The sequence below is a fragment of the Crocuta crocuta genome, unplaced genomic scaffold (genome assembly GCF_008692635.1).
Source record: "Crocuta crocuta isolate KB4526 unplaced genomic scaffold, BGI_CrCroc_1.0 scaffold231, whole genome shotgun sequence".
NCBI classification, from domain to species: domain Eukaryota; kingdom Metazoa; phylum Chordata; class Mammalia; order Carnivora; family Hyaenidae; genus Crocuta; species Crocuta crocuta.
In genome coordinates, this window is record NW_027528357.1 from 7,443,226 (window position 1) to 7,470,944 (window position 27,719).

Genomic DNA, 27,719 nt, shown 5'->3' on the forward strand with positions numbered 1-27,719 from the left:
CTGCCCCGTCTTGTCTTACTGCAAAGGTATGCCTTCGTTTTTTATTCTAAAATATTGCCACAAAAATTGTGTCTTTTGAAATACTGCCTTGCTTTGGACCTTTCAGTGGTTCCCCACTGCCTACAGAAAACAGTCCCAATATTTCTGCTTGTCATACAAGGCCTTAACGACCTGTCTTCCGCTTGCCTCTCTAAGACTCAGCACCTCACTTCTCATCCCTCTTGCAACCTTTTTCATCCCCAGCTGCCTGTGAACAACTCCTGCCGGTCTTTTCTACCCTCCTCCATCAGAGGGTCTCCTACATGTCTCATAAGACTCTAGACCTCTGGAAGCAGTCTCTGGCCAACCCACGTCAAATGTGCCACTCACCCCCTTGCACTCCTACCCTACAGCACCACCCTGTTAAAGCGTGTCTTCCGCCATTACATTTATTGTTTATGCATTTTCTTTTCCTCTCGAAGACCGTTAGCTCTTTGAGGGCAGCGGTCTGTATCACTTGTTTTTGTACACCCAGCACCTAACACAGTGCTCAGTGAGTGAATATTTCTGTCGGGTAACACGATTCACCATCTGTTAGGGCAGGACACCATAGCGTTCTAAATTACTGTGCTGTTAATATCTATGCTGTACCTACTTAAAGCTGTGTGCAGCAGGATCAGTGCCTTAATTAGGACTGTTAAATGCTGGGGCACCTGGATGACTCAGTTAAGCATCCAGTCAGTTAACCTCAGGTCACGATCTCATAGTTTGTGGGGTTGAGCCCCTCATCAGGCTCTGTGCTGACAGCTCAGAGCCTGGAGCCTGCTTCAGATTCTGTGTCTCCCTCTCTCTCAGGTCCTCCCCTGGTTATACTCTTTCTCTCTCTCAAAAATAAACATTAAAAAAATTTTTTTTTAAAAAAGGACTATTGAGTGCCATCGTCAGAATGTGTTTCAACCTACCTACAAATGTATCTGAATAGGGAGTCAGGCCCAAGTTTTTACTCAACATATTTTTAAAATTTAAAAGTATTTACCAAGCTTTAGGAAATTAATATAGATGAGTGTATAAGAGAAATAGAATAGTGAAGAATTCACTGCCAAGACAGTTTTTATTAAAGTTTAAAAAACCCCAGAAGGCGAAAATGCCCCTTCAGGCAAAATAAATGTCACAAGACACAACTGTGTCGATGGAAGAATGAGAGCAGATGCCGGGAGACACCTGTTTGACTTAGCACCAGAGAGAAGGTGTTAATTTACCTCTGGAACAATTTCTTTTTTTTTTTTTTTTAATATTTTTTATTTACTTCTAGGAGAAAGAGAGAGAGAGACAGCGTGAGCAGGGGAGGGTCAGAGAGAGAGGGAGATACAGACTCTGAAATAGGCTCCAGGCTCCGAGCTGGCAGTCAGCACAGAGCCCGACGCGGGGCTCGAACCCACGAACCGCGAGATCATGACCTAAGCGAAGGTCGGACGCTTAACCGACTAAGCCACCCAGGCGCCCCTTCTCTGGAACAATTTCTAACTGAGGCAGTTTTTCAAATGTATTTACTTGATTTCCGGGGACTTTATTTTACACAGTTGTCCCTCCCCTTGTCCCTATCTTCATCCTGTTTTTCCTCCTTCGTCTCTCCCACCACCCCTGTTGGAATCCATAAAAAATCATGGTGGCGATGCGCTCTGCTGCGGTCTTTATAAAATCCTGTAAGTGCTTTTGTTCTAGCGGAACAGGGTCACCATGGTAACCAGACTACCCTTTCATTATTCTCTTATTCCCTTACCCCTGGACCTTGTATAAACGTCATTTTGCATAGGGAAATTACGCAGTCTTAACCTATGTGGCAACTTCTGGCAGCCGTGTTCCTCGTCTCTCCAACCCCAATATTTCTGGGCATTTATTAAGCACTTACTGTGCCAGGCAGTCTGCTGTGCTGGGGACATGAGAGCGAATAAGGCAGTTCCTTCCCCCAAGTAGGCTACAGCCGAGCAAGGGAACGGCTTGCCAGGGGCTTCTCACAGAGGCCACCCCTTTGCCTCTAAATATTTTTTAAGCTACCTGGAAACCTAATTTAAAAAATGGGCAAAGTCTTGGACAGGTCATATAGAAGAGGGAGTTTCCAAAGAGTTGTTTCCACAGGGTCTGTGAGGGAGAGGATCACCTCGCTACCATGGAGAGGGCAGGGGTGAGGAGAGGGGGGGACAGGGTTTGGCCACTGCTGCTTGGCCACTTAGGGGTGAAGAGGGCCCTGGTTTTTCTGTAGTGTCTTCTGGAGAATAGACAGGAACGACTGAAAAGGAATGACTGGCCAGGAATGCTGGCCTTTGCTCTTCTATGCGCTTGCGCTACAGTGAACAGGCTTTTCTTGGGGGGCTCTTCTGGGGGCATCTGCAATCAGCATTTCTGGGCTGCACGCATCCCTAGCACCCAGGCTGGAATGCTGAGGGGGCAAGAAAAAAAACCTCTCAGAACTCATCCCTGAGATTTTTCTTGTCAAGTCCCCATGTCCCCGGGGCATTTGCCTTCTTTCCTCCTCCACCTTTCAGCCTTCTGGTAGGGTTTCGTGGTGATCCATGCGAGCGAGAAGTGCATGGAATGCATTTACCCATCTTGCCCAACTCCTAGAAATGGCACATAAAAAGAAAGGTCAGGAATTGTTCTGTAACTTGACTGTGTGTCAGGATGGTGGTTGTGACATGGCATTATCACTCTGCAAGACGTTACCATGGGGAGCAGGACTTGGCAAAGGGGACAGGGATCTTTCTGTATCATTTCTTACAACTGCAAGTGAGTCTACAGTCACCTCAAAATTAAACATTTCATTAGAAAAGAGGTAAAGGGCCTATATGAAAGATGATCAACTCTTCTCACCAAGAGAAGTACAGGTGAAAATCGGAACTTCCATGGAAGTACCACATGAAACTCTGGCAAAAATCCAGAAGTTTCACCGACCCTTTGGTGAAGCTGTGGAGAATCAAGTGCTCTCATACATAGGATGCAAATTGTCATAACCCCTGTAGAGGATTAGCAATACCGAGCAAAATTACTAAAGCATTTGCCCTTGTCCAAGAAATCATTTTTAAGGCATCTATTCTAAACACACATCTCTACAGAGATGAAACAACATGTATACAAGTTTATTCATGGAGGTGTTACTTAGAATAGCAAAAGTTGCCAACTAAGCAGAGGGAACTGGTTGAATAGTCATCCACACACTAAAGCACTTTGCAGCCACATGAAAAGAGGGGACATAGGGGCACCTGGGTGGCTCAGTAGGTTAAGCGTCTGACTTCAACTCAGGGCATGATCTCACGGTTCGTGGGTTCGAGACCTGCGTCAGGCTCTGTGCTGCCAGCTCAGAGCCTGGAGCCTGCTTCAGATTCTGTATCTCCCTCTCTCTGACCCTCCCCTGCTCGCTCTCAGAAATAAATAAAACATTTAAAATTTTTTTAAAGAAAAGAAGGGACATAAATTATGTTCTGTAATGTACTGCTTTCCAGGCTAATAGTATCCCGTGGGGAAAAAAATGAGGTTCACAAATGATAAAAGGGATGCCTTTTGTGAATGAAAGAAGGGGAACTAAAAATACATGTGTGTTTGTTTCTCTTTTACAAAAGAGTGGCTGCCAAGACAAATCACCAACTAGTAAAAATGGTGGTATGGGGGGGGAGGGGAACAGTGGGGCAAAGACCACAGGGTTGGCAGTAAGACCGATTCTTTAGGTGTGATTTTATATAGTTAGGAACTGGAATCGTGTCAATGTTTTTACAAAATCCAAAAATTACATTTAAAGGAAAACCTAAAATCAATTTTAAACAGAAAAAAGCTTAAACATTTATTTGGGCAAAGCAGAACCAATATTGTTTTTCATTAGCTAATGATTAACCTTAGCAATAAAGAAAACAATTCTTGTCCAATCATTGTTTTTGCTGCATTGGATAAATGTCACTACCATGTTTGCATGTTTTACCGGTTCTTTTATTTTTCCTATTATCACTATGCACCTTTCTTTCTTTTTCTCTCTTTCTTTCTTTCTTTCTTTCTTTCTTTCTTTCTTTCTTTCTTTCTTTCTTTCTTTCTTTCTTTCTTTCTTTCTTTCTTTCTTTCTTTTTCTTTTTTCGACAATTTACTTTGTATTGTTTTTTTTTTTTAATTTTTTTTAATGTTTTATTTATTTTTGAGAGAGAGAGATAGAGACAGCATGAGCAGGGGAGGGTCAGAGAGAGAGGAAGACACAATCCAAAGACACGCTCCAGGCTCCGAGCTGTCAGCACAGAGCCCGACACGGGACTCAAACCCCCAAACCGTGAGATCATGACCTGAGCTAAAGTCCGACGCCCAACCAACAGAGCCACCCAGGTGCCCTGTATTGTTTTTTTAAAAATTTTATTTATTTTTGAGGTGGGGGAGAAAAGTGAGCCTGAGCCCGAGTAGGGAAGGGGCTGGAAAAGAGGGGGGTAGAGGATCGAAAGTGGGCTCTGTGCTGACAGCAGAGAGTGTGCATCAGGCTCTCTCATGAACCCTGAGATCATGACCTGAGCCAAAATCAAGAGTCAGACACTTAACCAATAGAACCACGCAGGAGCCGCTGCTTTGTATAGTTATTGTGACAAATGTAATAACTTCTCTTTTGTGGCCACATCAGTGGGTTTGGCAGCCCCGCCCAAGACCCCTTCCCAGAAGAACCTGTCTTAACAAACTCCTCAAAGGAGGAATTCCGCACACCCTGTAGCTCTTCTGGCCACTGCTCGCTGGACAGAGGGTAGAGACTTGCCCAGAGAAAGCACCACAATACACAAACAAAGCCAACTGGATTCTCTGAAATTTGAAGGGACTTAAGGACTGAGGCAGTTGATTTAGGGGTGAGGACCGAGTCCAAATTTCCCTCCACACAGTTAAGTGAGCAGAGAAGCTGGTCTGCAGAGAGAGTAAAGAAGACTCATATTGGGAATCTTGCAGCCCGGAAATAGATAAAAAGGTAGTTACTTCAGTTTCTGATGGCTTTCCAGACCCAGTCCCTGGTGAGACCCAGCTGTGCCCATTCCATTGTGTTCTGTGAGAAACACATGAATCCTTATGTAAATCCCTTGCTGTTCAAGTTTGCTAGGCTGAGTTTGTGTTCTTAAATCAAATGACCCCTAATTGAAACACTTCATTTCTCTTTTTTAGAAACTTTATTTTTTCAATTTTTTAAAATGTTTATTCTTGAGAGAGAGATAGAGTAGGAGAAGGGGAGGGGCAGAGAAGAGGGAGAAACAGAATCTGAAACAGGATCCAGGCTCTGAGCTGTCAGCACAGAGCCTGATGCAGGGCTTGAACTCATGAACCATGAGATTATGACCTGAACTAAAGTCAAATGCTTAACTGATTGAGCCACCCAGGCACCCCTTTTTTAGAAAGGTTTTTTTGACCTCATTAAAATCAGTTTTGATTACCTTGATCCAAGTGACAAGCTATTCATAATCAAGGGTATTCAAACCTACATAAAAATAGCCCCATTAGAGTGAGATATTTTTGAAGACAAGAACAATTTCTTTTTCATCTTTTTAGAAACATTTTAAAAATGTTTATTTATTTTGAGAGAGAGAGAGAGAGTGTGTGTGTGTGTGTGTGTGCGTGCATGTGTGTGTGTGAGCAGGGGAGGGGCAGAGAGAGAGGGAGACACAGAATCCAAAACAGGCTCCAGGCTCTGAGCTGTCAGCACAGAGGCTGATGCTGGGCTCAAACTCGTGAACAGTGAGATCATGACCTGAGCTTAACTGACTGGATGCTTAACTGACTGAGCCACCCAGGCGCCCCAACACTACCTAAATTATTAATGTGGCCTTGCAGTTGTAGGCATAGGGCTTTCCACACAGATATAGACCTTGGCCCAGGATGATGTACACTGAAGTTCGGGAACTACTGCTTGAGGCCAAACAAAGCTCAGATAGAACCCGTGGAGTTTCTCTGGGTCCACAGCCTACTTCTCTCTTTGTTGGGTCGTAAGTTGTTATTATTTCAGAAGAAAGATTCTGGAGACTTATGAAAGACTAATAAGACCATTATCTTGACAAGCTTTTAGATATTTCATAGGATCATGTGGTCAGTTTACACAAAGTTCATGTAGATAATATTTCACACACTACATGTCTATAACAGGCTAGGTCCTTTCTAAGCCTGTTTCATGTCATCCACCTCATTACCGCTCCTCAGAATCACTCTGAAGGAGCAGAAGTAGGGATCAGTTGAGAAGCCACAGGAAAGAGATTCAAGGCAGGAGAGAAAAATTTCAATGCTGCCCATTCAAGATCACTCAGAAAGTGGAAGTGGTTAAAGGAAATTTGAGGTCTAAGGAAGTGGAATAAATAGCATTGGATGAGAAGTTTTATAAACCCCAGATTTTATAAATCCCAGAAATTTACAGGATTCAGAAAAATCTTCCTAGAAATTAATTCCTGACTCTAGACTTCAAACTTGAAGTCCAATAATTTATTAAAATTAAGAAAAAAATAACCAACAAACATTTATTGTTCTTCTAAGTCTGCAGTCTGCTTCTAAGTTATAAGCAACATGGCATTGCTTTTATAATGTGCTTCTCTAAGGAAATAAAATTTATCCAAAGGCTTATGAGTATACATTGGGGAAAATAATTGAGTAATTTTTTAATAACACTTTTTAGTAGGTACTTATCTAAAAGCATCTTTTGTAAGTCATTTCCTGGGAGTAAATGTAATTTCTTACTCTAGGCCAAGTATCTAAAGTATTGGAATTACCACTCCATGGGGAGAACAAATCGAATAGGAATCATGAGACCACAGAACTTTAGGTCAGGAAGGAACTTTAGTCACTTCTCAGTCTTTTGGCTAAGATCAAATAAGGCCAGGAAAGAACTTCAAAATCATTTAGTTCATTTCTTTTCTTTTCTATTTATTTTATTAGGTATCAATTAAAACAAAACAAGAAATATAAATGGAATTTGCCCCTCTTCCACCAGATGCTTGTAAGGTTCCTGTCATTCAATCTACCCCGGCCACGGGACTGGGTTTAAAACACTGATCAGATCAGTGTTCCTTGCCTTCCTTTGCCTTTACACTAGCTTCCCCTTTACTCATGGGCCCTTTAACTTCTTAGCATTAAGCCATCCTCAGCTACTCCATACGCACTATCTAGCCTCTAACTAAACCAAGTTGCTTGCCTTTCTCTGAATATTTAACATTCTCTCAAATCTCTGTCCCTGCACAGTTCAGTCTCCTCGTCAGGAATGGCTTTTCCCACTCATGTGCCTGGTGTCTCCGAGTTAGCTTCTAAGGAGGACCTCAGGGGTTCACTCCTCTGTGAACTCTCCAGGTCCCCAGGAATCAGGGCAAGTGTTTCTATTATGCCCCCATAGCATTTAAATCGTTCAATGTCGGTGCTGACTCTCTTTCCTTCTCTCTTTTCTTTCCTTTCTTCCTCCCTCCCTTCTTCCCTTACTTCTTTTCTCCCTTCCTTAATTTTTCCCTCCATTTTTCTTTCATACCTGCCTTCAGGTGATCAATACATGTGTGTGGAAAAACCAGTACATGTGTGTTGTTATAGACTGGGTAATGTTTGCGCCTCCAAGATATCCATGTGCTAATTCCCATAACCTGTGTGAGGAACTTTGCAGATGTGATTAAATTAAGGACCTTGAAATGGAGAGATTATCCTGGATTATTTGAGTGACCCCATATAAACACAAAGATCCTTGTAAGAAAGGGCCAGGAGCCAAGGATAAACGTGGCCCCCAGAAGCTTAAAAAGGCAAGGAGAACCACTCTTTGAGGTCAAGCATCCAGAAGGAACACAGCCCTGCCAATACTTTGATTTTAGGCTTCTGGCTTCCAGAAGTGTAGGAGAATAAATTTGGGTTGTTTTAAACCACTGGATTTGTGGTAATTTATTACAGTGGCAATACATTAATACGGTAATGCTAATGCCTAAATGCATTAAAAAGTCAGACCTTTTAAACTATTAGACAAATTTTTAAAAATGGTTTATATTAAAGAGAATAGACAATACACATTAAAAATAAAATGGAAGTGCCTGGGTGACTCAGCCAATTTAACTTCCAACTCTCGATTTTGGCTCAGGTCATGATCTCATGGTTTGTGGGTTCGAGCCCCACATGAGGCTCCACACTGACAGCACGGAGCCTGCTTGGGATTCTCTCTTTCCCTCTCTCTCTCTGTCCCTCCCCTGCTCACTCAGGTACTCTCTCTTCCTCTCAAAATAAATAAACTTAAATAAGTAATATAAATATAGGAGAAACGTTCATCTTTTGTAGTCAAAGAATAAAAATTAAAGCAGTCATAGATACAATGATAAAAACATTTCTAATAAGCAGAACTGGTAAGGCTTCAGGGGCATCTGGCTGGTTCAGTCAGTTAAGCGTCCTACTGCAGCTCAGGTCAGGATCTCACGGTTTGTGGGTTCGAGTCCCGCGTCGGGCTCTGTGTTGACAGCTCAGAACCTGGAGCCTGTCTTCAGATTCTGTGTCTCCTTCTCTCTCTGACCCTCCCCTGCTCATGCTGTCTCTACCTTTCTCTCTCAAAAATAAATAAAACATTAAAAAGAAAAAGAAATGGTAAGGCTTCAGTGTGATAGAATTTTTTACACTAATATGCTCAGACTCCTTATTACTCCAGGTAATATAGTTCTTGAGAATTTAATATTACCATGGATTGTTTTAAACCTTTTTACATGTGTTGTGACAATGGGTCTTTAAAATAACCTTTTCGGGGGCACTTGGGTGGCTTAGTTGGTTAAGCATCTGACTTCTGCTCAGGTCATGATCTCATAGTCCGTGGGTTCGAGACCTGCATCGGGCTCTGTGCAGAGAGCTCAGAGCCTGGAGCTTGCTTCAGATTCTGTGTCTCCCTCTCTCTCTGACCCTCCCCTACTCACGCTGTCTCTCTCTCTCAGAAATAAATTAAAAACTTAAAAAAATACAATAAAATAAAATAAAGACGGGGCGCCTGGGTGGCTCAGCTCTCTGACCCTCCCCTACTCACGCTGGTCATGATCTCACGGTTCATGGGTCCAAGCCCTGTGTCTGGCTCTGTGCTGATAACCAGCTCAGAGCCTGGAGCTTATTTCAGATTCTGTGTCTCCCTCTCTCTCTGACCCTCCCCTACTCACGCTGTCTCTCTCTCTCAGAAATAAATTAAAAACTTAAAAAAATACAATAAAATAAAATAAAGACAAAAAAATTTAAATACCCTTTTGGAGGTGGTGCTGTGATTATTCCCATTTTACAAATGAAAAAAACAAGACATGGAAAGCTGATATAATCTGTGCAAGATCAAATAGCTTGTAATGGTGAAGCCCAGACTACTTCCCAGGCAATTTGATGCTCAGGGGCCCACTTTATCTAAGAGACCCTTCTAGAAAATATCAGGTCATTCACTTAATTTAACAGAAGCAAAAAGCTGTGTGCTTCATAAAGGTGTTTGCTGTGGCCCTAACTTCAAGTCCACCAAATTGAGACTATTGAAGTATAGCACATTATGAAGGCAGTGTCAATTTTTCAAAAAATAAAAATTGCAATTAATTTATTTGGAAATATGAGAAATTGTTCATTATAACACAATTATAGCATGCAAATAATTTCACACGATGACTGCAACTTTACCTAAATACGTTTATAGCATTCTACTAATAAAAATCACTCTATTGTGGTACAACTATGTGTTACTATAATTTTAGTTTCTTGAACATTATTAAGCTCCTTTCAATAAAAGTATAATAAATAATTATCTTTAAAAAAACTCTGCCAACTTTATTCTCAATAAATCATAGGATTGAGTCTTTCAGTTTAATAATATGCATGAGAAAGCCCATTTTAGAACCATTACTGATTTTTTGGTACGTTTTTATCTTACCAAGAGAAGATGAATATTTCTATAGCTGTATCATTTGAGGCATTCTTGGTCACAAGTAACAATATAACTAAATCAGTAAATCCAAAATTGTTTTAAAATTAAAAGTTTATTTTAAAAACTTTTTAAAAAGTATATATAATTTTTAAAAAGTCATTCTTATAAATAAAAATGAATTTAAAAATGAATGCTGAATCAAACACTTAAGTAATAAAGAAACTATTGGTTAAGGCCAGTGAAAAATCGAGAACTATTAAATGCTTCGGCTGCTCCAAATTGTCACCAAGCCTTACTTTCTACCTTTTTGGAACTGGCTCCCTCCACCCCTTCATACCAGCACCTCCCAGACTGTACTCTTTTAAGGTGGCATATCACATCTTTTAGGAGACGTATCACATCTTTTGGGGGAAGTGTATCACATTCTTTTTTTACCCTCTAATTGGACCATGTTAGGTGAACACCCCTAACCTAAAAGTTGCTGGAACATTCATGGATTTTCCAGTGTGTTTGCCTCTCTACAGAGGAGCCCCAGGCAAGAAAAGACTTGACTTCTGAGAAGACCCCCAAATCTTGTGCAAGACCCTGACTCCCCATTGGGGATCCACACTCCCTGTGCAGGACCCTGACTCCCTGCAGCGGGGGGCTCCCATCCTCTAATGCTTCTCTGTGGGGTAGCCTGGGATGGAAAGGTCTCTGCCTTTCAAGATGCTGAAGCCAAACCCACTCAATAGGTTCTAGGTAATTTGAATGGAGGGCCCTTTTGTTCTTGTGGCCCTGGCCACAGGCAGGAAAGTATTTTCAATAGACAGTTTCTATTTTTAAACATTCTCAGTGCCTAAGTTCTTGAAGTCAGTTTCTGGATGCAGAACCTGGCACTTAGTATTTGAACTAGGTTACTCCCAGGAGCTGGTGATCTTTTAGTGTTTCTCAACAAACTGATTCATTTCTTGTAGATCTGCTAGGATCATGCTGCTATTTCTCACATGTCTGTATGAGAAGAAAAACCACCCTGGTAAAACCCAAAGACCTCATAAGGGCTCTCCCAAGAGCCATCTGCCTGCTTGGAGCCAAGCCTTTCATGTATTCCTTTAGCAAATATATTTTTTTAATGTTTGTTTATTTTTTTTGAGAGAGAGAGAGACACAGAATGTGAGCGGGGGAGGGCCACAGAAAGAAGGAGACACAGAATCCGAAGCAGGCTCCAGGCTCTGAGCTGTCAGCACAGAGCCTGATGCGGGGCTCAAACCCATGAACTGTGAGATCATGACCCGAGCTGAAGTCGGCCGCTTAACCAACTGAGCCACCCAAGCACCCCTCCTTTAGCAAATATTTATTGAGCACTGACTATGTGCTGGACACTATTCTGCAGATACTTTGAAATAATATTCCAACGTATTTTCTAAATACTCTTTCCTAGGGAAGGCTGTCGAGTAGTGTTCGTTCAGCTCCGCAAGGGCCATCTAGACAGCTGCCAGGGACTCTCAGGCCAGACTCAGAGCTCTCTCCCTAAGCCCACCGCTGCATTTGCACAGCAGGCTTTATACCAGTCTCACACCCTCTGGCCTCCTGGGGAGTGACGTTAGTGGAAGGGGCAGCAGGTGGGTGGCTTGCAGAGAAGTGCTAGTATTTATTTAAGCAGGCTGCACATACCCCTCTCTGCTTGCTAGCTGACAGTGGTTCCAGAACAGACAGGCAGCCTTTGCATTGATTGCCAAAGATGAATGACCATCTGCCTTGGCTTTAAATGAACCAGGGCAGTTCTAACCCACAGCGAATGGGGAACTGAGAAATGGAATTGATTGGGAGCTTATTTCCATTTTGAGAGGCAGTAAGAAGTAATGGGGCTAAAGGAGGGGTGTGTTCTACAAACTGTGAAATAGAGAGAAGGATGGCTGTACAAAGGAGGGTTTGGATGAGAAATAAAATCCCTAGGAAGTACTGCCTCTGTGGATAAAATGTAGTTTAAGGCATAAATACTCTAAAGGTCTTGTTTGACAGGTGCCATCCAAATGTTGCAGAAGCTATTTTAATATTGGTGGATTTTGCTTTCTGCCAGCTTCCAAAGTATGATAAAAGCTTGATTACCTTAAGTTCAGCATGGCAGAAGTTGAGCTCAACATCCCTGCCTACAAATTTGCCCGTCCGCCCATATTCCCGGGCTCAGTGGCTGGCTTGTCCACTCAGTCTGCTGGCCATGATTCCGGGGTCAGTGCCTGAGATGTCATGGACTTCTCTCATTCACCCATTCCCACAATAAAGCCAGAATTGCTACCTGCTGATTTTCTAAATACCTCTATAGACATTGAGGAAAAGGGGGAGGAAGTGAAGAAATAGCTCATGCATCGAGGAACCAGCCTCAATGTCTTCACAAGCTCAAGCTTGCTGCTCACATCTGAGCAGCTTCGTTCCATCGGACGTTACCATATCATAGAACATCAATATCATCAAGGTTGCTCTGAGACCATGACAAAGTAACAAAAAACAAAGTCACCATGAAACCCACAAAACACCAAATCTCCCATCTCACTGAAAGGAATAACTGCTTCTTCTTTATTACCAAATTACAGTTCTTTCTCTTCTCTAGTCTGCCCTCCCTAAAGATGGACAGACCGCTGAGACACCATAGAATTGCATCCATTTTCTGACAGCATCCAATCTAGATGAAATCTCACCTCCTCAGACCCTTCCTCAAATCATCCAGTTGAAGCCCAAAACCTACAGTAGGTTCTTTTCAACACTCTAAGTGAGACGTTCTGTGTTTTCCCATGGTGTGTGCTCTCTCTTGCTAGAAAACGTAATAAACCCAAGTGGTTCAACTACATAAATGTGCTCCTCATGGATTTGGGCCAGAAAGTATTGACACCATTCTCTTCTCTCTGTTCTGGCTGCATCGTATTCTTTATTATCACCAGCCTATACAGCTGTAACAACATCAAGTGTGTTATTCTAGATTCTGAGGTTCTTTCTCTCTGATTCCTCTTTCAAGCAGGCATGAGATTACCTCTCCCACCCTCAGCATCACATTGCATGAGACTTTCTGTTTATCAAAAATGGGGCATAGTACATGACGGTTTGACAACATAAACCCTTAGATGTAATGCACTCAGAAGGGCATGATATCGCTTCTTTGGTATTCTTACCAAAAATGTATACTCTCACTTCAATCATGAGAATATGTCAGGTGAATCCAAATTGAGAGTCATACTACAAAATAACTAGCTAGTACCCTTCAAAAATGTCAAGGACATGAAAAGCAAATGTTATGGGTTGAATCATGCTTCCCTCCAAAAGATATCTTTAAGTCTCAGCCTCTAGTACTTTAGGATGTGACTTTATTTGGAAACAGTGTTATTGCAGATGTAATTAGTTAAGATGAGGTCAGACTTGTCAGGAAAAGATAAATACCATATGATTCCACTTATATGAGGATCTAAAATAGTCAAATTTATAGACACAGAAAGTAGTCTGGTGGTGTCAGGGGGTTGCTGTGTTGAGGGAGATTGGGAAGCTATTGTTTAACTGGTATAGAGTTTCAGATTGCAAGATGAAGAAGTTCTGGAGATCTCTTTCAGACCAACATAAACACACTCAAACCATTGAACTGCAGGCAAAAAAATGGTTAAGATGGTAAAAATTATGTTATGTGCTTTTTACCACAATAAAAAGTATAAATTTTTAAAAAGATGAGATTACTCCTGTGCAGTGTCCGCTAAGAAGACAGTCATAGGAAGACAGAGGCAGACACTGGAGAAATATAGCTGCAAGGCAAGGATCCCCCAGATTACCAGCAAGTCACCAGAAATTAGGGAGAGACAAGGAAGGATCCCACCTTACAGATTTCAGAAGGAACATGGCCCTGCCAATGTCATGATTTCAGACTTCTAGTCCCCAGAGCTGTGAGACAATAAATTTCTGTTGTTTTAAGCTACCTGGTTTATGGTACTTTTTAATGGCAGCCCCAGGAATTTAATACAGCAAGGAAAGACTGAGATACTTACAGATTGGATGTCTCTAACAAGGATTATATCAATGTTATTCTCCCAGTTTTGATAATTGGACTATGATCACCTAAGATGTTAGCATTTGAATCTGCGTAAGGAGTTCTATGTGCTATTTTTCCAACTTTTCTTCCCTGAGGCTAAAACTAGTTCAAAATAAGATGTTAAAACAACAGAGCATACATAGCAACAGTTTTCTAGATATGTCTCCTGAGGCAAGAGAAACAAAAGCAAAAATAAACTATTGGGACTTCATCAAAATAAAAATCTTCTGCACAACAAAGGAAATAATCAACAAGACTAAAAGGCGATCAAATGAATGTGAAAATATATTTGCAAATGATATATCCAATAAGGATTATTATTCAAAGTATATGAAGAATTTATACAACTCAAAAAACAAATAATGCAGTTAAGATAGGCAGAAAACATGAACAGACATTTCTCCAAAGAAAACGTACAAATGGCCAAGAGACCCATGAAATGATGCTCAACATCATTCATCATCAGGGAAGTGCAAATCAAAAACACAATGAGAAGGGTGCCTGGATGGCTCAGGCAGTTGAGCGCCCGACTTTGGCTCAGGTCATGATCTTGTGGTTCATGAGTTCGAACCCCAAGTCAGGTTCTGTCCTGACAGCTTAGAGCCTGGAGCCTGCTTCAGATTCTGTGTCTCCCTCTCTCTCTGCCCCTCCCCCACTCACACTCTGTCTCTCAAAAATAAACATTAAAAAATTAAAAAACCACAGTGAGATATCATTTCACACCTGTCACAACAGCTAAGATAAAAAAAAAACACAAGAAATAACAAGTGTTGGCAAGGACATGGAGAAAAAGGAACCCCCATGCACTATTAGTGGGAATGGAAACTGTATAGCCACTGTGGAAAACAGTATGGAGGTTCCTCAAAAAATTACATAGAATCACCATATGATTCAGTAATCTCACTACTGAGTATTTACCCAAAGATTTATGAAAACACTAATTTGAAAAAATATATACACCCCTAAGTTTATTGCAGCATCATTTACAGTAGCCAAATTATGGGAGCAACCTAAGTGTCCACTGATAGAAGTCTAGATAAAAAAGTAGAACACACCCCCCCGCCCCCCCCACACCCCACAATGGAATATTATTAAGCCATAAAAAAGAATGAAATCTTGCCATTTGCAACAACATGGATGGATCTAGAGTTATAAGTGAGGCAGAGAAAGACAAATACCATATGATTTCACTCACATGTGGAATTTAAGAAACAAAAAAAGAGGCAAACACACAAACAGACTCTGAACTACAGAGAAAAAACACATGGTTACCAGAATAGAGGTGGGAGGGGCATGAATGGAAGAAGTAGGTGAAGGGGAGTAAGGGAACACTTCCTGTGACCAGCACTGAGCTCAGCTATGGAGCTGTTGAATTGCCATACTGTACACCTGAAAGTAAAGGAACACTGCATGTTAACTATACTGAAATAAACAAAAACAAAAACACAATAGGGCACAGATTTTTTTTTCTTAAATAAGAAACACACTCTGGCATTTAGTCATGCCACTTTTCTGCTAAAAACCCTGAATTTGGGATGAGAGGAACAAGTCCTCTATGCTTGTTTTCACTAGCGGTTGCTCACGGTGGCACACAATAGGTCTCACAGGTCGTCTGCTGTCCATCATGCCGGCCTCCCTGCTCCGGCCTGTTCTCCTTTTTCTGAATTCCCATGTGTACTGCACTAATCCAAATCACACTAATCCACGTCTCAAACATTCATTTCTGCAAATGAAATCGGCTGGTTCCCCTTCTTCTGCTTCCAATGAATCCCACCAGGCTCATTTCTACAGGCTTTATTTTCTTTCTTTCTTTCTTTTTTAATGTTTATTTTTTGAGAGAGAAAGAGTGTGAGTGGGGGAGGGGCCAGGGGATCCCAAGTGGACTCTGTGTTGACGCAGAGAGCATGATGCGGGGCTTGAGCTCAGAACCATAAGATCATGACCTGAGCCGAAGTCAGACGCTTAACTGTCTGAGCCACTCAGGCGCTCCAAGCTTTGTTTTCTTAAATTCAGCCTCTACCATGTCATTTCCCTAGTCCAGACCCTACAAGGCCTCTTTATGACCATACACGGGTTTTTCAAAGGATGGATATAATCCTTATATTACGATTTCTCCAGAGAAATAAGAATATAAATATACATTTATACTAAATATAAAATTTTAATTTATTTATACTTAAATATACATATTTAGAGAGAGAAAGATTTACTTTAAGGAAGCGGCGCAAGTGATTGTGGGGGCTGGCAAGTCTCAAATTTTCAGGGCAGGCCAGCAAAGTAGACATCCAGGGAAGAGTTGATCCCATCTTGAGGCTAAAGGCAGAATTCCTTTCTCTGGGGGCCTCAGTCTTCTTAAGGCCACCAACTGATTGAATGAGGTACCCACATTATGGAGGACAATCTGCTTTACTCAAAGTTTACTGATTTAAATGTTTATTACATGTAAAGTGGTCAAAGGGTACAAACTTCCTATTATATGATGAGTAAGTTCTGGGGGTGTAATATACAGCGTGGTAACTATGGTTAACAAGACCATATTGTATTCTTGAAAGTCGCTAAGAGAGTAAATCTTAAAAGTTCTCATCACACACATGCACACAAGGGGTAACTCTGTGAGGTGATGAAGGTGTTAACTAGCCTTATTGTGGTAATCTTTTCACAGTATATATGTATATCAAATCCTCACCATTTTACATCTAAACTTACGCAATGTTGTGTGTCAATTATATCCCAATAAAGCTGGAGGAATAAAATGTTAATTGTGTCAAAAAATACCTTCCCAGCAACAGCTAGACTGGTGTTTGATCAAAAACTAGACACCATTTTGCCTAAACAAGTTGACACATAAAGTTAATCACTGTGGTGCTCCTCCTCAAATGTATCCATCCTAGGGTGGAATCTTTGGCTACATACTTATGCCTGAAGTTATTGGGAAATTGATAAAACATGATAAAGATCCTTCCAGATTTAGGGAAGTAGGAGATGTGTGCATTTCTGATTAGTGAGAAAGGCCATGAGTGGAATTAATTAAATTCTCGTTTATCTCTTGGGTGTTTTTATGGGAAAGAGAATAAAGCTGATTGGAGGCCACCAACGTTGATATGTTAGAAGCAGATATTATTGCTTTTGCAGATTTTTGGCAGGACTTTCCAATTAGCATTCGTTGCCGTTTGAAGCATTTGGGTAAGCAGCTCTTTTCAGGCTGAGTGAGTTAGGACCCCACAGATCACTGAGACAAGCCTGTTTCTGTGCCTTCCGGGGCTTTCCAAAGCTCTCTGCATGGCTTTGGGCTATGCAGCTTTCTTATCCCAAAAAGCCTTCCAAAACCTAGCAGTCAGTGACTCTATAACCTGAACTTAACTTACTCATCCAGTTTCTCCCCATGATTTTTTATCTCTCTGCCTGTGAGAACCCAGTTCCCACCCTCCTCTTTGCAATTATCACACCAACTTCCATTAAGGTATCCCGGCTGATGTAGTTTTCTACAACTTAGATAACTATTCATTTATCTGTGACATCTGATTTTCAAATATAACTTGTAAATATCTTTAATATACACAGTACTTTTATAGATCAATATGGAGTAAACAGACCCCCTCCATATGGCAAATGAGGTGGACATGCAGTTCATAAGAGGTTCAAATGGCCAAGAAACATGAGACAATATGTTCAGCATCACTAAGTTAAAAAAAAGAAATCTAAATAAATATTAAGTGTAAATTTTGACTTTCAGAATGGCATACTTCAGTGAATAAAATAAAATATGGAAGCTCTTCATAGGAGACTTTATTAGTTTCCCATGATTATAGTAACAAAGTACCACAAAGTACCAAAGTACTACAGCAATGTACCTGGGTGGCTTTAAATAATAGAAATTTATTGTTTCACAGTTCTGGAGGTTAGAAGACCCAAATCAGGGTGTCAGCTGGGGCCACACTCCTTCCAGAACTTAAAAAGGAGAAGACATCTGTTGATGGAGATCAATTCTTACTGCCCTTGGCTTACAGCCACAGCACTACATTCTCTGCCTCGTGGTCCTTCTCCCTGTGTGTCTGTGTCTGAATTTTCCTCATTCATTCATTTATTCATTTTGAGAGATTAAGAGTGTGTGTGTGTAAGCGGGGAAGGGACAGAGAGAGAGAGAGAGAGAGAGAGAATCCCAAGCAGGCTCTGCACTGTCAGTGCAGAGGGGCTCGATCCCATAAACTGTGAGAGCACGACCTGAACTGAAATCATAAGTCAGATGCTTAGTCCACCGAGCCGCCCAGGCACCCTTGAATTTTCCTCTTATAAGGACACTGGGTGTATTGGCTTAGGGCCCACCCTAAGGACTTCATCTTTACTAATTACATCTGCAGACTCTATTTCCAAATAAGGTCACATTCACAGGTACTGGGTGTTGGGGCTTCAACATACTTTTCAGGGCCCACAGTTCAACCCGTAGCAGTGGACGTGAAAGGCATAAGCCGAGATATTAATACATAACAGCAAAGAGCAAAGGAGAAAAGGATCATTTCAGCAGAGGTAACATGGACAGAAGACTATCAAGGACCAGACAACACATGCCAAAATGTTACATAGCTTCCAGAAGGTAGATGACATTCAGAAAGAAAGAAGGCTGAGGGTTAAACAGGAAGTTGAACAGAGTTGATTTCAGTGGACAAGATTAGGTTAGTTGATACCAAGAAGAAATGACAGAGGAAAATTAAAAAGTTAAATTCAATTCAGGTATATATATGGCAGATTCATATTTTCAATCTGCTTGGGCTATAAAAATCCATAGCTATTTAACAGCAGCCAAATTGAAATGTAGCATTTTATAAATAGGCAGGTTGGTGACCAATACAATCATTGTAAGTATTAGATTGAATCTTATAAAAGTACCAATATTTGATCATTTAATCTACACAAATGGCAAATGGATGTGGATTAGCCTAATATACATGGGAAAAAGACTTGCTAACCTCATTAACAGAATCAGAGGCATTGATTTTACCACATATATTTGGGCAGAAAGCTTAATACATGTTTAAAAGCCAGAACCTACATTTCACTTTCTTCCAAATTCTGACTCCTTCTACACAGCCAGCGAAAGCATGGCAAGATTTTAGATTTGAATTTGGAGGAAAATGGAATGGCTGCTTAGGTGTGTTGAGGCCTAAGCCTTGGGTCAAACCCAGGTCGTCTGGGGAACCCTAGTTGGAGATTGTGTTGGAGGCAGTAACCACCTCTGCCCCAGCCACACGGGGGTGCCTGATGACAAGGTTCCCAGCACAGAGCCTTATTATCTAGAAGATGAATTCACAGCTCTAGCAGGTGGCGTATAAAGCCCGCCTTCACTCCAGCCTTCTGTCCCGCTGTCTCCAAACTTACTGTGGCAGAGATGGCTCTTGACCAACCCAGATCAGTGCTTTTCCCCAGAATGTAGTCATTCTGGGAAATGACTCCTGGCCAGGAAACACAGTGCTCAGTGCATCTAGATGAGACCACGTCCCAGGTTTGGGCCAGTGAAATGTCCGTGGGAATCATATGTGTCACTTCAGCACAGAGGGGATGAAGACCATACTTTCTCTCTTCTTCCAGTCTGTTGATCAGGTGTCCCTTGAAGCCACAAAATAAATCAAACCTGGGTCCCGAGTCACCATTTGGAGGAAAGCCACCCTGCGACTTACCAGGCCAAGAACTCCTGTACTGAACATGGTGCGAGTGAGAAATAAACTTTGGTTTTGTTGAGCTACAGACATAGGGATTGTCCTCATAGCTGTGATTGTCATCACAACGTAGCCCACCTCAATACTCTCTACATGTCAGCATCTTCCCTCACCATCTGCTCCCTCAACGAGTCACGTGGTTTCACTGGTCTGGCCTTGCACTCTCTGCTCTCTGCCTAGACAAACTCCTCCCTTTTGGAGCTGGTGAGCCACCAAGATTCAGAAGTGAACTTATTCTGAGTCCCTGTCTGACTTTACCAGGCTGTGTGCTACTCCCTTGTTCCTCCCCTCGCTGTGCCTTGTACCATAGCCTCTGTCAGATCACGTTGACACTGTCATCTTCTCAAAAGGCCGTGAGCTCTTTAAACACAGGCACTAGATCTTATTCTGTATGTTCAGAGCACTGAAAATAGCACTTGGCATGTAGTGGCTTTTCCGTACATGAATTCTGAATTAGTCTGAGTGAATTGAGGGTGTGAGGGCTCTCTGATTACATCTTTTAGTCAGCTGACTGTGGGGTGTAGTTGGTCAGAACCGAATTAGAGGGCTTGAGTCACTGCAGGTGTGTCCTTGTGTGGCTGTGCTACTCTGAAAATCAGTAAAGCATTTGAAAGGAATGCACAGAATAAAGAAGTGGGTCATCGGAACTTATCTTTTGCTATTCACTGAAGGTTAGAGGAAACTCGAGCCTTCTCATTTTCAGAATGTGGGTTTTTTTTTAATTTTAAAAGAAGAATTTTTAAATGTTTATTTATTTTTGAGAGAGAGAGAGAGAGACAGAGTGGGAGAGGGGTGACAAGAGAGGGAGGCACAGAATCTGAAGCAGGCTCCAGGCTCTGAGCTGTCAGCACAGAGCCCAAGCTGGGCTGGAACTCACAGACTGGGATATCATGACCTGAGCCAAAGTCGGATGCTTAACTGAGGCCCCCAGAATGTGTGTGTGTGTGTGTGTGTGTGTGTGTGTGTGTGTGTGTGTGTGAGAGAGAGAGAGAGAGAGAGAGAGAGAGAGACAGAACATGTGACCTGGGAAGGGGCAGAAGGAGAGGGAGAGAGAGAGAATCTTAAGCAGACTCCACACTCATCATGGAGCCCGATGTGGGGCTCCATCCCACGACCCTGGGATCATGACCGGAGTTCAAATCAAGAGTCAGACGCTTAACTGAATGAGCCACCCAGGTATCCCATCAGGATGGATGTTTTTAGTGGCCGCAGACCATGTGAAGTATGTGCTTAGCTTGAAAGACATTAGGAATGGGGATTTCTCCCAGAATTCAGCCAGACATTTTTTGAGTTCTTTTGCTTCTCTCTGAAGTTTGAATTTTTTTTTTTGAGTGGACAATAAGGGAATAAAAAAGTGAGTTCAAATGAGACAGGAAGTGCTTTAATAGGAATGTTTTATTGACTCTGCCCGAGCTTCTAGCATAGCTTATAAAGTGAAAACACTGCATTAATAAAAATGGAACATTATTGGTTACACAAAACCCTGTCCTTTCTCTTTCAAATCCACCAAGGGAGAAGTCCTTCATTCTTTGGGGTTACTGACGAGGGCTGTGGTGGAGTAGGAGTAGGGGCTGAGCAGGGCAGCGATGGTGTAGCGGCGGCTGCCAGAGTCATTTGCTGTGAACACCACCTAAGAGAGAGCAGAAACAGGGTCCATTTCTAACAGAGCCTAAAAACGTGAGTCAGAGCCAGAGAGACCACTGGAAGTCCAGTGCCAATTTAATTCATTTTATTTTATTATTTCTTTTTCTGGAACAGTTTGAGCAAAAGGCAAAACTCCAAGTACACTGTAAGACTCTGGGAGCCTGGCACAGCCCTTGGAATAAGATTTCTTTACTGCCGCCTGTAGAATCAGGTCTCTCTTTTTTGTTTCGTTTTGTGTTTTACAAATGCACACTAAAATTCAGGGTGGCCCTAGCCTGACTGAGAGAAATCACAGAGAATCTAAATCTTCTTGTCCATGTTCTTGGTTTTAGAAAAAGGAGGAGGAAAGGTAATAACCGGCATTCAGTGACCTGAAGGCTGAAGAATGGTGAGTGCCATTCATACTGCAATACCTAGAGACCTAGAATGTTAGAGCTGGTAGGTAATACTCTTACTACTTAATTAAAAAAAAATTTTTTTTTAAATGTTTATTTATTTTGAGACAGAGAGAGAGAGAAAAAGAGAGAGAGAGAGCATGAGCAGAGGAGGGGCAGAGAGAGAGGGAGACACAGAATCTGAAATAGGCTCCAGGCTCTGAGCTGTCAGCACAGGGCCCACTGCGGGGCTCAGATCCACAAACTGCGAGATCATGACCTGAGCTGCAGCCGGACACTTAACCGACTGAGCCACCCAGGCGCCCCTCTTACTACTTTATAGATAAGTAAACTAGATCTCTGAGTTAGTGTTTGTCCCAAGTTTATATAGGACAGAGCCAGGCTAGAAGTTAAGGCTCCAGTCTACAAACCCAGAGATTTCTCTCCCCTCTATTCCTTTGCATTTTTAAACATAGAAAGCACGTATGTTTTTATGTATATAACAAGCAATGAAATATGGAGTAGAAGCATCATACGGTTCTATTTACAATAACAGAGTGTGGAAGATAACATGGGAATTTTGAAATAGACACGCATGGGTTGGAGCTCATTTGAGCTTTTCTAAATGGACAAATTGCTAACAAAAGTGTTATTCCTGTTAGCCATGTGCTTCAGGAGAGTTTAGTAGAGATTCTGAGACTCAGTCACTGGAATAGTCTGGGAGGGATGGATCTGACTCAGGAGAGTGATGAGGGGAAGTGAGGAGGTCTTTAATTTTATTTATTTTGTACACAGGCCTTGGAATGAGCTTTGGACACATCCTGGATAAATATGTTTTGTTCCTAATATGCAAAAAGGAAGTCTTGATTATTTGGGGACAGGAGAAAAAAAGATCTGATTAAACTGTATTGAAAATGAAAATAGCATGAGGGCAAGAGGAAGTGAGAATCACCTAACAACCTCTCAGAAGAAGAAAAAGCATTCTTTAAAGGCCAAATGTCTAAAAGGATGAGGGAGAGCTTTTTTTCTCTCCTAGTGACATTGGCCTCCAGCCCTACTTGAGTCTTCCTGAGAATTGTGGGTGGCATAGCCTGTGTGCAAACTCCCATGAAGTGGAGAGGCCTAATGGTTCCGCAGGAAATTTCCCAACTTTCTCGGTAAGTATAACATGGCCACCTGTGTCATTGGCTAGGGAGAAGGTAGCTAATGCTGACGAATAGCAGCTATCTCGGGAGGTCTTGATCAGAAGAAGCTGGTGGGGAAGCAATTCATGGCTGGACCTGCCATCACTAGTGGCTGAACTAAGGCCTTGGGGCTTGCTCTCGCCTCCCTGCTCTGTCTCACTCTCCATATCCATTCAAGCTCCACGTAGGGCTGAATGTCTGACCCAATATGTCCTACCTCAGTCCCTCTCCTTCCACACCAAGGGCAGGAATGTGTTTTCACCTCTGAATTTCTAGCATTTAGCAGCATGTTTGACACATAGAAGCCTTTTATTTTCAAGACGTGAGGAGCTGAATTAATACTATAGAGTAAATAATAGGCAAGAAAGCTAACATCTAGTGAATAGGAGCAACGTATCATGGGCAGCCTGGCAGCGAATCTTCTCACATGGTCTCATGAGGCTGAGACCAGAGCAGAGCAGACAAATGTTCCAAGGAGGCTGATCCAGGGCAAAGGCTGATACTCTAGAGGCAAATGTTTTATGGTAGCACCTCTTAGCCCTGGACTATCTAAACTAGGCTCTTTGTCTTGCTGCCCCCCGGAGAAGGAGCAGCCAAAGGCAAAGCTTCTTGGTCGAATGGGGCTCCCTGGATGCCTTGTGAGCCCCAGAAGTCAAGCAGGCCCCCTGCCCCAGTTTTTCTGGCAACAACACTAAAAGAACCATTTTCTGTTGATTTAAAGCCTCATCTGTGACTAAGCCAGAGAGAATGGTTCCCTTTCATGCTGAGCTATTTTTGATGCAATTATTTGATCTTTAGCTCTGACCAACATGTCTGGATTGTATTTCCATGACAGCCATCTGTTTTAAATGACTTAAGGAATTACACACAAGGAGGAGGCAGCAAGATTGGGCCCATATAGAACTCTGAGGTTCCTACTACTTCATCAGCAAAAAACAGAGTATGAACCAAGGGTTGCAAATGTGGCTTTATTATTTTTTCAGCCTGGCTTCTTGTTGGAAGAAAGCTGAGGCCCACCTGAGGCTCAACTCAGCCTGGGCCCTGTTGGTAATTATTTCTGCTCCTCCCTTTACTAGCCCGTGACTTTTGGCAACTTGTTAAACTGCCCTGTGCCTCATTTTCTTTCTTTGTAAAATGAGGATAATAGTAGGACCGATCCCAGTGGGACGTTCGTGAGGATTGAATAAGTTAAATGTAGAAAACACAACAGCCTGGCGCGGGGTATAGGCTTGATAAGTGGTATCTGTTGTGTTGCCCTTATTATTTTGAATTTACTGTGTCTATATGCATTACCCCAAGTCACTTACCCAAACCTCTGGGGACCAGGTTGTTTTGGGATAAAGTGTGTTTTCAGATTTTAGAGAAGTAAAACGATGTGTCGATGTTTGTTACCCTAGGTGGTAGGATCTGGAGATCTGTCTAATAATCCAACAGGTTAACAGTTCTTCAGCTAAAAATTTTCCTATTCAGTGGAATGAGAGAAGACAATAAGAAGCATCATGTAGATTCAGGTCATGTTACTCAATGAGTTTCCACCAAACTTTGCCTTTCAGAGTGTTCTAGATTTCTGACTGTAGAAATAGGAAAGGGAATCTGTGCTAATTCAGTTTCCCGATGGCATTTCCATGGTATGTGATGTGCAAACTGGGCATTGCCTAGGATCAAACACAAAAAAATAAAAATAAAAGCAATTCAAGTGTCTCTATACTCTCACCTCTGCATATTCATGGAAAGGGGAAATGCCAAGCGACTTCCAGTAGGTCTTGGTGTCTAATTCCACTTTGTATACCCCTTCCACAAAGTTCTCAGGAGTTGTGAGCCCATGGAGCTCTCCAAATTCACTGGTTTTCCTAGAAGGTACAAAATTACAGGTTACGTTAGGCATTAGGGGAATAAATGCCATGGCAAGCATGGCAAGGTGATACCACACACACACACACACACACACACACACACACACCACATATGTGCAGTGTATGTATATGAGGGGAAATATATATGTTATATACAGTAAGGGGAAATATATATGTATGTATATGTATTTTTTTATTTACAGTAAAACCTTGGATTGTGAGTAACTTGTTCTGCGAGTGTTCTGCAAGGTGAGCAAACATTTCTAACAAATTTAACTTGATAAATAGGCCATGTTTTGTGATACAAGTAGTATGTAATGCCGAATGTCACATGATCACAACTGACCCAAAGGTTCTTGAAATTTGCTTTGATATACAAGTGCTTTGGATTACAAGCATGTTTCCAAAATGAATTCTGCTCATAAACCAAGGTTTTACTGTGCATATATATATTTTCTGAATATATATTCAGGAAAGGAAGAAGGGAAGGAAAGGTGAATTTTCTGTAACTGTCTGAAATTAACTGTCAAGAAATTTGTCAGAAATGTTTCAAAAAGCTTATTGCAGATTTTTCGTAGGAGAACAGAAGATATAGGTATAATGTTTCACTTCAATAATAGTCATTGCCGGGTGCCTGGGTGGCTCAGTCGATCAAGCATCTGACTTCGGCTCAGGTCATGATCTCATGGTTCGTGGGTTCAAGCCCTGTGTAGCACTCTGTGCTGACAGCTTGGGTCCTGGAGTCTGCTTTGGATTCTGTGTCTCTCTCTCTCTGCCCCTCCCCTGTTCATCCTCTCTCTGTCTTTCTCTCTCAAAAATAAATAAACATTAAAGAAAATTTAAAAAAAATTAAAATCACATTGTGATTTATGATCGGTGTTTGGGTGAAGGTTTGTAACTACCCCTCAGAAGTGTCCATAAGCTGCCTTGACTCTGAGGTTCACCATGATATCAGGGTTTCACTCCTTCGCATCAGGGTGTCTTTCAGAGGCAGTATCATTGGTACACACAGGGGGAACTCCTAAGTATTAAGCATCTGAATTTTTTATTATTTATATGTTTAATCTCTTTAGTAACACTTTGCCAACAATAACTACTAGGCAGGCTCCTTTTTAAAAAATGACTGGGGATCTTCTGCTTCCCTTCATGTGCCAGCTCAGTTGCTGATGTTAGAAATTGCTCTCCCTTAGATCTCAAAAACTGACAGATAAAAGTGGAAATTGTCTTCACTAACTTTGATCGTTGCCTTTCCACCTTTCTTCTTTTCCAGGAAGAGAATATTTAATTTCTTTTTTTTTTTTGTCTTGTCATAAAAAGGTTCACATGAACATCTGAATATTTTAGGTTTTCATTCTATCTCTTGCTTAGAATATTCCCTTAAGTACTTTCCACATTGTGCTTGGCATTTTAGATAAACATAAATGAATTCACAAATAAGGACTCAGTTGAAACCACACCAATGAAAGTGGTCTTCCCTGCAATGGGTGAAGAATCATGTGCTTCATGGGATTCAATGAAAACCCACAGAAATTTACCTTCCAGGAGACATAAACTCTGAGCAGTATTGTTTGGTGCTGAGGATTTCCTGGTTGCCTGTTCTTTCAGTTAGCTGGTTTTGATTTACTAACGTGCATTTTCTTTACAATTCTTGCTAATGGAGGTGGCAAAACTCTACAAAAGGTAAAGGTGGCCGATGAAGGGGACAAGTGATTGTTGCACCTTACGTTGGGTGATGGCTCTGCTTTGCATATGTGTCTTTCTTTTCTGTGCCTTTCTGTTACTGAGTGGGACAGCCCCAGCCTTGCACAGAGTAGGTGCTCCACTGTGCTGGGTTCTGGATGACCCAGGTAGACTACTGACAGGTGCCTGGTCAGGGCTATCCCTCAATTCCTTTCCCCTCCTTAATAAAGTAACACACATTGTTAACTTTTTGCCTAAAATTCCCAAACACAGGAGCCTGGCTGGCTCAGTCAATGGAGCGTGTGACTCTTGATCTTGGGGTCATGGGTTCAAGCTCCATGTTGGGGGTTGAGATTACTTAAATAAATAAATATTAAAAAATAAAATTCCAAGAGAAGGACCCTAGCTTGAGTGTTATGCAAGGGCACCAGGGAATCTGTGACACTCTTGAAATTATATATATGGTGTGTGCATGCATGTGTGTGTGTGTGTGTGTGTGTGTGTGTATGTTATTTTTCTTGATGTAGAGAAACATAGTTTTCATTACCTTCTTAAAGTGGCCTGTGACCCAAGAAGGCAGTGAACCGCTACTGGAGTAGATGAGGCGCTGGCTCCTTTTCCCTGCCATCTGCTCTGAATGCTGCTCACCCTCCTGGACACTCCCATCTACACAAAGGAGAGGAAGGCATCCTCCCCAGGGCCCACTTGACCTCTGCCTGCATTTTCAATCTACCTGAAGATTCTTCAGCGAATGATGTGAGCCGTTCTCTCTAACAAGTAGTGGAAGAATGAGGAACTAGATCAAGGTCCCATGTCTGGGTTTCTTAGGCAGCTTACCCCGAGGCGAAGGGCTCCCAGCTCTCATCAGCAGCCTTTTTGAACACTTTCACAGCCACGTTGACGGCAGGACTGCCTCGGACAGCATCTAAGACTTTGACCATCAGAGGACACTTGGATTCACCAGTGCCCTGGGCATAGAGAAGACCAGTGAGAGGTCAACAAAACTGGTTAAGAGTGAAAGGATCTGTTCTTTATGGTGTTAGAAATCTGGAACAAGGCAAGAAGTCCATGCCAACTCCATTTTCAGCAATGTGAATGTCGACAGTTAGTGAGCTCCCCTGCTCAGTATAACACAGACATGATTGTTCCCAAAGCAAGACTGGTTTCGGCCCCCGGACATGCAGCGATCGACCTGGAACTCGTGTAATGAATTTTAAGGGAGAAAACAGGCCCTCTGAGAACTGGTGCTGTGTTAAGCATTGCCATTTGAGTGGCAATGTGGAATTTAGTGGAATTACTAAAAAGATGCAATGTGCCACAGGACCAAATAGTTTGTTTTTCCTGAGAACATTTTAGTCAGCTGCTGCTGTAGTAA

The 27,719-nt window shown here is 42.0% G+C and overlaps 1 protein-coding gene and 1 long non-coding RNA gene across 2 annotated transcripts in view; one reads left to right on the forward strand and one right to left on the reverse strand.

Annotated features, from left to right (window-relative positions):
• LOC144223129 (uncharacterized) lies at nt 1-22,612 on the forward strand. Its single transcript, XR_013332575.1, has 3 exons — nt 1-26; nt 21,586-21,641; nt 22,423-22,612. It is a non-coding gene; the product is annotated as an uncharacterized LOC144223129 (long non-coding RNA).
• The window catches only part of TTR (transthyretin), a 7,356-nt gene continuing 623 nt past the window's right edge, over nt 20,987-27,719 (reverse strand). Inside the window, exons 2-4 of the mRNA XM_077753839.1 lie at nt 27,182-27,312; nt 24,526-24,661; nt 20,987-21,239 (exon numbers count right to left, since the gene is read on the reverse strand). Of these exons, the coding sequence (XP_077609965.1) occupies nt 21,132-21,239; nt 24,526-24,661; nt 27,182-27,312 (375 nt within the window). The 3' untranslated portion in view covers nt 20,987-21,131. The remainder of the gene's footprint in view (nt 21,240-24,525; nt 24,662-27,181; nt 27,313-27,719) is intronic.